General features: G+C 41.4%; 1 protein-coding gene across 1 annotated transcript in view; it reads left to right on the forward strand.

Moving 5' to 3' along the window:
• Positions 1 to 11,088, forward strand: part of LOC132869617 (zinc finger protein 664-like) — a 28,467-nt gene extending 17,379 nt beyond the window's left edge. Inside the window, exon 2 of the mRNA XM_060902905.1 lies at positions 9,322 to 11,088. Coding sequence (XP_060758888.1) covers positions 9,322 to 10,421 — 1,100 coding nt within the window. The 3' untranslated portion in view covers positions 10,422 to 11,088. The remainder of the gene's footprint in view (positions 1 to 9,321) is intronic.
• The last annotated feature ends 743 nt before the right edge of the window (positions 11,089 to 11,831 follow it).

The raw sequence follows: 11,831 nt of genomic DNA on the forward strand, positions 1-11,831 counted from the left end.
ACTGTGTCAATTTCGTTAGGAGACCAGTTTATCAATTCCATGCTTTTTTTTAGTTTAGAAGGTAATGCGGGGAGAGTCTCTTCAAAAAGTACAGCAGACGAGACAAAGAAGCACAAGCAGGGAAAAAAGGAGGGAGAGGGAGAGCAGAGAAAATGCGACCACCTTCCGTGGAAGCACGGAGAGGAGGATGATCTGAAATTACTATTGCTGAATATTCAGAAGAGTGCACAGACGGCAGCAATATCTTATCAATAAAGAGAGAGTCTATCCTTGAATACATGTGAGAACAACAAATATGCCTTAGTGTTTTGATGTAAATATCTCCAAGGATCGCAACCTCCACAGTCTTCCATGAATGATTTCAATGTCGTCGCCATTTTTGATAGATTTGTCACCCTAGAGCTGGAGCGATCCAACTGAGTGTCCAAAACACAATTTAGGTCTCCCCCAAAAATTAAATAATGTGTGTCCATATTTGGGATTAAAGATGAGTGTGGTCATAAATTTATCAACATTGGGAGCATACACACACACTAGTGTGACTGGTAAATAAAATCTTCCCGAGACAATAATGAAGTGCCCATTCCGGTCAGGTATTATGTGTTCGGGAATGAACTGTAACTTTTTAGAAATCAAGATAGCTGTCACCCTAGCTTTTGAGTTAAATAAAGAATGAAATACTTGTCCCACCCATGGGCGCCTAAGCCTTGTATGATCACTCAATTTAAGGTGGGTTTCCTGAAGAAAAATAATATCTGCCCTGTGCAGTTTGATATGCTGGAACACTTTTGCCCTCTTAACAGGACCATTTAACCCTCTAACATTCCATGATATGAATTTGACATGTAGCTTTTCCAACCCATAACCAGTATTTGTATTAATCATGGGATTCTAGTGATATAATCTCTGGAAAAACACATTAAATTCCATAGATAATGTTTCATGTAGGGAGGCACGGTGGTGTAGTGGTTAGCGCTGTCGCCTCACAACAAGAAGGTCCGGGTTCGAGCCCCATGGCCGGTGAGGGCCTTTCTGTGTGGAGTTTGCATGTTCTCCCCGTGTCTGCGTGGGTTTCCTCCGGGTGCTCCGGTTTCCCCCACAGTCCAAAGACATGCAGGTTAGGTTAACTCAGACCTGGGCATTTTCCGGCCCGTGGGCCGCATCCGACCCTTTGGTTCATTCTGACCGGCCCACGTAAGGTTAATTAGAAATTACAAAATAAACGTATTTTCTAATTTTACCTCATGCATGGACTGAATGTGCATTGCTTTTATTTTGAAGTTGTGTTCAACAAAAACACAATGCGTGTGACATGAAATCCCACGAAACCTAATCCCGCGATAACTACTTCCGTAATTTGTCCAGACCAACCACAAACTTGTACGTCATCCTTCAAACGGTCCAGCCAATCACATAGCGTGACGTCACTAGCAAGTGCCGGAGCCCGAGCCGATCTGTAGATCTGATTCCTACACCGAATCGACACGGCATCATTATTATAATATGATGTATCTTGTTTGATATGTGGAGTAGAAAGACAATATTGTGATGTCTTTACTGTGTTTTGGGGTGAATGTGACTGAAAAAAAATGGTACAAACGTTCACATTTTGTTAACCATTGTTTTGGGAAATTTGATTGAATAAATTACATTTTTTTTGTAAGGCAACCTCGTTTTTTCCCATACTCTTACCAGTCTTAGCAGCTTGTAAAAACAATGTTATTTACTGCTTTATATAAAGAAATACAATTAATATTATGCAGAATTTAGTTCAGCCTTTTGGTCCGGCCCGCCACAAAATTTTCTGTTTCTCATGTGGCCCCATGGAAAAAAATAATTGCCCACCCCTGGGTTAACTGGTGACTCTAAATTGACCGTAGGTGTGAATGTGAGTGTGAATGGTTGTCTGTGTCAGCCCTGTGATGACCTGGCGACTGTAGTCAGCTGGGATAGGCTCCAGCTTGCCTGCGACCCTGTAGAACAGGATAAAGCGGCTAGAGATGATGAGATGAGAATGTTTCATGTAAAATCGTGCTTTGCTTAAAGGGCTCCTGACAGCAAAATTATGCTCTAAAATAGGTTTCTGTAATAAAACTACAAACACCACTTTTATCACTTTCATGATAGAACTAACCACCAACAGAACGAAATCAGTAGATTTGTCTTTGTGCGAAGTTGCGTCAATCTGGCCAAGCGCTAAGCCGCCGTCAGTGGCCGCCATATTTGCCGTGACGTCACATGCAGAACGACTGCTCGGCCTTCCAGGCAGCTATGGCCAATGAAACAGAGCGATTTTCTGACCAGTCTTCAGAAACTGAGGCCCTTTTTGAGGTTGACACTGGACATGTCGGATTACATGAAGACGAAGCAGTGGGTGGCATTTTGCCTTATCATTTTGAGCCGTATCTGGACGATTTGCCTGCAGAAGGCGAGATTTCCGACTCGGACACAGACGACGACGGGCCCAATGCAGAGGACGTCGTGATCCCAGCTGACATCGGGAGGCTCCAAAACACTGAATGATAATATAATAATAATAGTGCTAGTCCTCTGGGGGGGGGCATGCGGACAATATTACCACACTGATTTCCTTTTAAAAAAATATGCTCTCTTGAAAGTTCATGGTCTTTTAGATTTGGGCCGTTTTCTCACGTTTTTATTTGATAAGAATAAAAATTTCTATGAACTGATGAAATTCAATTGCATGTTAGGCCTATAAAGTCCAGCCAACACGGTATTGCAGCGGAACTGTGGCAGAACTTTGAATCATGAACAAATTCACCGATTGCTATTATTTATTAGTAAATATCTCATTACGAGATGCAGATCTACACTGAAAAATCATCAATCGACAACTAATCAAACAAGTGTCACGTCTGTCAGAGGCCCATCTGTCATTGGGAGTCCACATGTCCCGTGTCCGGCGCACTTTGTTTTGCCCACTCTTCGCATCTGATGGGATCCTTGGGAAAGGTGTACAGACTATACCCGGCTTCCCTGGTGTTTGAGCAAAATCCAGCCACACAACAAGCAGGCATATTCACCAAAATAAACGACTCGGACGCAAAAATATTCACTTGCAAAGCACTGGTGAACAACGAGAAGTTGAGAAAATGTCTGTCAGCGGTTCTGCATGTGAGGTCATATCCGCCTTCTTCCTCGGCCGTGGGTTGGCTCGCTATATCAATTTATCTGCGTGGCGGGCCATTCAAAACGATGTTTGTTACTATTCTGTCGCGCGATGTGTGAAGTAAATGTCATTTTATTCAACTCAATATGGCTGAAATTAACAATAACATATATATTTTTTTGCTGTCAGGAGCCCTTTAACAGTTTAAGTATTATGATTGAGACCAGTGTAACCCCCCACCACCCAATCTCAAACCCAGAAGGGGAAAAAAAAAAAGTAACATAGAATTAAGCAGCGGGCGGCACGGTGGTGTAGTGGTTAGCGCTGTCGCCTCACAGCAAGAAGGTCCAGGTTCGAGCCCCGTGGCCGGCGAGGGCCTTTCTGTGCGGAGTTTGCATGTTCTCCCTGTGTCCGCGTGGGTTTCCTCCGGGTGCTCCGGTTTCCCCCACAGTCCAAAGACATGCAGGTTAGGTTAACTGGTGACTCTAAATTGACCGTAGGTGTGAATGTGAGTGTGAATGGTTGTCTGTGTCTATGTGTCAGCCCTGTGATGACCTGGCGACTTGTCCAGGGTGTACCCTGCCTTTCGCCCGTAGTCAGCTGGGATAGGCTCCAGCTTGCCTGTGACCCTGTAGAACAGGATAAAGCGGCTACAGATAATGAGATGAGAATTAAGCAGCAGCATTAGAACAATCTGCTAGTTTTAAAGTCCTATGCTCATCCTTCCTTTGAAGCGAGCTGCAGGTCCCTCTTCCAATGGCACTTCCAACACAACGCAACGTTCATGTCTAACCAAAACTTAAAAGCTTCAAGACAGCTCCTGCATATTCAAGCACATTAAATATGCACATGATACAATTACAAGTTTCCCTAGTTTACCTAAATACAAAATTCGCTGTTAATCTTTCAGAAGTCCAAGTCCGTCTCCTTAACGTAAAAACAAATTAGTCACTTGTTGCTGAGACCAACGTCATGTTCGCAAACAGTCCGCCTAGTGTTAGAAAATGTACGGCACTTTAAGGCCATAGCATTTCTCCGGAACATACCTAACAAATATTGAGAAAAGCAGACCTCTTTAGTCACAGCAAACTGTCTCTGATCCATGTCCACAGGCACTAATCATCTTCAGCGGGATTGGTCACAGAGGTTTTAACTGGCTTGTAGAACGTTTCTGCTGCCTCTGGGGCGTCGAAGTGATGTTTATTCCCATCAGTGGTAATGCACAGGCGAGCTGGGTGGCGAAGTGCAAACATAATTAATTGTAATATCACTGCAGCAATTAATTGTGCTGCCACTATCTCCATACCAAAATCAAAAGGTATAAAAAGAAGTAAACCTTTTTGGAATGAAACTTGTGAAAATGCAGTGAAAGAGAGAAATCAAGCAAAACGTAAAGTATGTAAGAATTTTAACACAGAACAGTTTATAAATATAAGAGTAATGGCAACAAAAATAGTTAAAATGGAAAAGAATGTTTTGGTATAGTTCTTGTAGTAGATTAAATGAAAGCTCAAACTTATCAAAAATTTTTAAATTAATAAGAAATATGAATTATAATCAAGGTGATAATATACCTGAATTCAAAAAAGATGAGGATAATTATACTAAAAGTAATTTTGAAAAAGCAGAAGTCCTTGCTTCGCATTTTGCTAAAGTTAGTAGTGATTCTAATTATACAGAAGAATTTCTAGATCATAAAAACAAGTTTGAAGAGTAAAATAATCATATATTTACAAAGTCTACTGATTTCTAAGTCTACATTAAATTATAAATTCACTTTGGATGAATTCAATAAAGCCTTAAGAAAATGTAAAAACGCCTCTCCTGGACCTGATAATCTTTGTTATATCGTGTTCCAACATGTGTCTACCTACTCTAAGCAATTTATTCTGGACTTTTTTTTTTTTTAAATAAAACCTGGATGGAAGGAATTGTTCCTAAAGATTGGAAAGTTGCTCATGTTGTTCCTGTCTTAAAACCTGGAAAACCTAAATCAGATCCTGCTTCTTATCGTCCTATTGCTTTAACTTCAAACTTTTGTAAAATTCTTGAAAGAATGGTCACTAATCGCCTAAATTGGTTTTGCGAAAAACATAAACTATTTAACAAAAACCAATCTGGATTTAGAAGAAAAAGATGTACCTTGGATCGTCTCCTGAGACTTAGTGATGATATTAAAAGTTTTGGAAGAGGACATAAAGTCTTGGCAGTCTTTCTTGATATAGAAAAGGCTTATGACATGGCATGGAGGAAGGGTATATTATATAAGGTACATAATATTAGTATCTCTGATTCTATCTTTAATTGGATTAATTCTTTTCTGTCTGATAGATATATCAGAGTCAAAGTAGGTTCCTCGTTATCTTCTTTATTTGAAGTTCCAAATGGTGTTCCACAAGGACGTGTTATCAGTCCAATTTTGTTTTTGATTGCTATAAATGACCTTGTTCTTTCTAATGTGTCTTTCTCTATTTTTGCTGATACAGCAATTTGGAAATCTGGAAAAAACATAAATTTTCTACAGAAACATATACAACAGGCTTTAGATTTCATCAAATCTTGGTGTGATAAATGGGGTTTTAAAATCTCTGAAAGTAAATCCTCTGTGGTTTTATTCCATAAAGGTAAAAAATATGATGTAAAATTGATGTATAATGGTAAAAAAAAAAGTCAAGTTTTTAGGCCTTTATTTTGACTCCAAACTTGCATGGAAAACTCATTGATTTATCTCATAACTAAATGTCGTAAAAGAATAAACGTTTTTAAAGTTCTATGTGGCAGCAAGTGGGGTATTGACAAAGAAACAATGATCATTCTCTATAAAACTTTAATTTTATAATGTCTTATGGTTTGTGAAGTTTGATACTGCATGTATTTCTAGGAAAAGACAATTAGATGTTATTCAAAATCAATGCCTTAGGCCCTGTCCATACGGCAACGGATTCAGGTGAATCCGATAAAATTTTTTATCGTTTCGGCCTGGCGTCCACACGGCACCGGCGTTTTGGGTGCCCCACAAAGATATTTTTGAGAACGGTTTCCAGAGTGGAAAAATCTGGCAACGGCGCCGTTGCGAAGTCGTCTGGATGAGTAGAACGGATTTGTTTACGATGACGTCACAACCACATGACTAGAACAAGCAGCACTCACTCATTCACGCCGGGTAGAAGAAGGGGTTTATGCGCATGCGTCCTACTTCTTCTATTGTTCTGGTGTCTCCGATGGGACCGTCTTACAGCGCACGTAGAGGTGTGGCATGTGTATTGCATCGTTTTCAGCAAGCGTTGCGTTGCCATATGGACCTGATATTTTACTGATCCGTTGCCCATGTGGACGCGATTTTTTTTTTTTTTTTTTTTACCTGCTAAAAAAAAAAATCTCGTTGCCGTTGTCGTGTAGATGTAGCCTTAGAATCTGCACTCTTAAATGTACTGTCCTAAATGTACTATCTCTGTTTTGGAGATAGACTGCTCTATTATGCCTTTGGATCCAAGTAGAGAATTCAAACAAACTCAAAGTGCAGTTAAATATAGATATTTTGAAGATCATCCAACAAAAAAAAATGTTTTTTAGAAGAACAAAATTGTGATCTTAATCTTCACTTTCATCCTATATTTTCTAAAGTTGTTCGTTTGGTTAATAGTCTTCCGGTTCCAGCTTGTAATCCTTTGGTTGATCCTTTCCCATTCTGGGAATCCCAATCTCCAAAAGTTGACTTAGGTTTAGTCCCGAAAATCTCTAAACGAGAGGATAGTAGTTGCTACATGTTAGTCGGCATTAGAACACATTCAACTCAAATACAATCAGCACTTGCATATATTACTGATGGTTCAAAACAAGATTTCGATTGTGCATCTGGCATTGTAATTCCAAGTCTAAACATTCAAAAATATTATAAAATCTCACACGGGACTATTTTTAGAGCTGAGTTACTAGCAATTACAAAGGCTTTAGAACTAACTTCTTGATAAACCTCCCTCTCAAAGTGTGATATTTTCTGATTCCTTGTCTGTCTTACAAAAAATTCAAAAGGAAGATAATGACACAGAATTATTAGAGGCTGTCCACATGGCAACGGATTCAGGTGAATCTGATAAAATTGTTTATCGTTTCGGCCTGGCGTCCACATGGCACTGGCGTTTTGGGTGCCCCAAAACGAGAACGGGTTCCAGAGTGGAAAAATCTGGCAACGGCGCCGTTGCGAAGTCGTCTGGATGAGTAGAACGGATTTGTTTACGATGACGTCACAACCACATGACTAGAACAAGCAGCACTCTCGCTGTTTTGTATGAACCACTGCATTGCATTCACTTTTGTATACCGCTTTTCTTTTAAATAAACAAGTAACTGAACCATTTCTTGAATTTTTTTTTTTTTATTGGATAAGACTGCTTTTCAAAATGTTCACACGCAATATAAAAAGTTATATAAATTATATAAAAATGCTTTTCAAAATGTTCACACACAATAAGAAAATTAAGTTATATAAAACTATGCACACTAATAAAACTAATTTGTACACACAGAAGGCACGATTTCCTCGCGTAGTCGCAGCCATCTTCTTCTTGTTGTTGTGTGTTTGTTCCTGTGAGTGCTTCACGCCGGGTAGAAGAAGGGGTTTATGCGCATGCGTCCTACTTCTATTGTTCTGGTGTCTCCGATGGGACCGTCTTACAGCGCACGTAGAGGTGTGGCATGTGTATTGCATCGTTTTCAGCAAGCGTTGCGTTGCCATATGTACCTGATATTTTACTGATCCGTTGCCCATGTGGACGCGATATTTTTTTAAAATAAAATCTCGTTGCCGTTGTCGTGTGGATGTAGCCTTAGATTTCCAATATCTTATGTACCAGTTTAATCTTATGGGTGGTAAGGTTTTTTTTGTTGGATTCCAGCTCATGTGGGTATTATAGGAAATGAAATGGCTGATAAATTGGCCAAAAGATCAGTAAATAAAACCTATTATGACATTTCATTACCCTTTTACCACTTCTGATATTACAAAACGCATCAAAGATGTTATTTTTACAATATGGCAAGACAGATGGGATAATTCTCAAACTGGTAGGTTCTTCTACCAGCTTGAACCAAATATTACAACACGTACCACATATTCTGACAAAAACAGAAACAGACAAAGGATAATTACAAGACTTGGATTTGGAAAATGTCTACTTAATGATACACAATTTCTTTAAAAAAAAAAACCTCCAGTCAAGGCAGCACGGTGGTGTAGTGGTTAGCGCTGTCGCCTCACAGCAAGAAGGTCCGGGTTCGAGCCCCGTGGCCGGCGAGGGCCTTTCTGTGCGGAGTTTGCATGTTCTCCCCGTGTCCGCGTGGGTTTCCTCCGGGTGCTCCGGTTTCCCCCACAGTCCAAAGACATGCAGGTTAGGTTAACTGGTGACTCTAAATTGACCGTAGGTGTGAATGTGAGTGTGAATGGTTGTCTGTGTCTATGTGTCAGCCCTGTGATGACCTGGCGACTTGTCCAGGGTGTACCCCGCCTTTCGCCCGTAGTCAGCTGGGATAGGCTCCAGCTTGCCTGCGACCCTGTAGAACAGGATAAAGCGGCTACAGATAATGAGATGAGACCTCCAGTCAATGTACAACTTGTGGTGTAAAAGAGAATGTCAAACACCTGCTTCTACTGTAGATTGTATCAAAAATCCAAACTTTCATGATAAAATTATTCCAAAAATGAGAGATAAACAATTGGAAATTAATACATAAGTAATTTTATGATGACATTTTATAAGTTTATTATTGAAAAAGAAACAAAAATTAAATTTAAAAAAACAAACAAACTCGTATTTAATGTGTGTGTGTGCTTGGTCACAATATGTGATCTAGTAGTTCCAATCCTTATAGGACGCCAAATCTCTGAGTGGGAGCGTCCCCAAAAGCAGCTCAAGCAAACTCTTATTTAGGGGTTTCATACAAAAGGGGGTGAATACCTATGCACACTCCAGATTTCAGTTTTTTCTCGGGATGTTTCCTCAAATCGTAAAAACCGAGCGTGATACTGAATCACATGATTTAATTCATGAATGGATCACGTTCACTTCACAACAAGAAAGCTGAAGAAAATGTTAATCTTATAGTAAAGACGTTCTTCTTTTCAGGATTATCTACTGCAGGAGTTAACACTAACATTTTAAGGAATTAATTTCATATTGCTACCTCTATTCTAGGTATTGCTGTGCAGCTGAAGGAGGAAGATGGAGAGCAAAAGGTGTCGGAGGAACCGGGAGGAAAAACAGAGTGTAATGAAGAAATGACTAATCAAAGCTTTCACAGGGTTCTTGTTTTAACAGAGGCAGGCACCAACGAGAAGACCACCACCACTAATCTGTACCACTGCCCTCAGTGTGAGAAGACTTTTTCGAAAACGCAGTTGTTAAAAACACACCTGAGAGTCCACACTGGAGAGAAGCCTTACGGATGCTTGCACTGTGGGAGGAGGTTTTCTCATCTGGCGTCGTTAACGGGTCACAAGAGGACACATACGGGAGAGAAGCCGTATCAGTGCTTTCAGTGTGGGAAGAGGTTTGCTCTTTCAGGCTCCTTGAAATTGCACGAGAGAATCCATTCGGGCGAGAAGCCGTACCAGTGCCTTGAGTGTGGGAAGAGCTTTTCCAGACGTGCCTTTTTAAAAAAGCACCAGCGCATGCATTCCGGAGAGAAGCCTTTCTGTTGCCTCGAGTGTGGGAAAAGGTTTTCGCATCCGAGCTCCCTAAAAGATCACGAAGGATCGCACACCGGAGGGAAGCCGTATAGCTGTTCCGAATGCGGAAGGCAGTTTTCTCACCCGAGCTCTCTAAAAGTTCACGAGAGGATCCATAGTGGCGAGAAGCCTTACCATTGCACTCAGTGCGGGAAGAATTTTTCCCATCTTACGTCGCTGAAAATTCACGTCCGAATACATACTGGAGAGAGGCCGTACCAGTGCTCCCAGTGTGGAAAGGGTTTCTCTCATGCAGGCTTATTGAAGGGTCACGAGAGGATACATACTGGGGACAAGCCGTACCATTGCACGCAGTGCGGGAAGAGTTTTACTCAGTCGAGCGCGTTAAAAGTTCACCAGAGGATCCATACCGGAGAGAAGCCTTACCGGTGTTCAGAATGCGACAAGTGCTTTTCTCATCCAGGGTCTTTAAAGATTCACAGAAGAAAGCATAGTGGAGAGAAGCCTTATCAGTGTGAGCAGTGCGACAAAAGTTTTTACAGATCATGGTACTTAAAAGTGCACCAGAGAATGCATAGTGAGGAGAAGGAAATTAGTTCGAAGTGAATATTTGTATGGTTTGCATTAGAGACGTCTCATCTCATCTCATTATCTCTAGCCGCTTTATCCTGTTCTACAGGGTCGCAGGCGAGCTGGAGCCTATCCCAGCTGACTACGGGCAAAAGGCGGGATACACCCTGGACAAGTCGCCAGGTCATCACAGGGCTGACACATAGACACAGACAACCATTCACACTCACATTCACACCTATGGTCAATTGCTACATTCACACCTATGGTCAATTTAGAGTCACCAGTTAACCTAACCTGCATGTCTTTGGACTGTGGGGGAAACCGGAGCACCCGGAGGAAACCCACGCGGACACGGGGAGAACATGCAAACTCCACACAGAAAGGCCCTCGCCGGCCACGGGGCTCGAACCTGGACCTTCTTGCTGTGAGGCGGCAGCGCTAACCACTACACCACCGTGCCGCCCCGCATTAGAGACGTATTTATTATCATTATTATCTCTCTGACTGCTTTCTGAAGAGACTTTATCATTTTGAAGCCGGGTTGGGTGATGTAATCAGGTATTGACAATGTTTAACACGTACTCAATGTAAGACATAAGTGAGCATCATTACTGCATCACTGTACACTGATCAGATATAACGTTATGACCACTGAGAGGTGAAGTGAATCACATTGATTGATTCTCTCATTACAGTGGTACCTGTCAAGGAGTGGGATATAGTAAGCAGTAAGAGAGCAGGCAGTTCTTGAAGTTGATGTGTTGGAAGGAGGAAAAATGGGCAAGCGTAAGGATCTGAGTGACTTTGACAAGGGACAGATTGTGATGGCGAGATGACTGGGTCCGAGCATCGAACAAACTGGAACATCTTGTGAGGTGTTCCCGGTATGCAGTGATTAGTACCTACCAAAAGTGGTCCAAGGAAGGACAACCGGTGAACCAGTGATCGGGTCATGGGTGTCAAAGGCTCATTGATTCGCATGGGATACAATGCCTAGTCTATATGGTCCAAACCAGCTGTGCTACTGTAGCACAAACTGCTGGTTAAAACAGAAAGGTACCATCATTAACTTTGTCAGCAGCTTGTGCTACAGTAGCTTTTCTGTAGAGATGCTCAGACCCAGTCATCTATCCATCACAATTTGGTCCTTGTCAAAGTTGCTCAGGACCTTTACGCTTGCCCGTTTTAATTTTATTTTTTAGCGTTTATGCGAGCATCCATCGTCCGTCCACAATTTACAAAAATAGTTACTCCTCCTACAGGATTGATCAGCTTTCAATCAAACTCGCATACAATGTTCCCCAGGTGGGTGTGCATAAAAGTTGTCAAGACTGTGGCACCGCCTGTCATATTTACGATTTTATGGACGTCTGAAATTTTCGGGTGGCTCGTTACTCTTTGTAAAGGCTACTCTTCGTAAACTTCTGGGAAGTTTTCGCTGAA

This window comes from Neoarius graeffei, chromosome 21 (assembly GCF_027579695.1).
Source record: "Neoarius graeffei isolate fNeoGra1 chromosome 21, fNeoGra1.pri, whole genome shotgun sequence".
In the NCBI taxonomy this organism is placed as follows: Eukaryota; Metazoa; Chordata; class Actinopteri; order Siluriformes; family Ariidae; genus Neoarius; species Neoarius graeffei.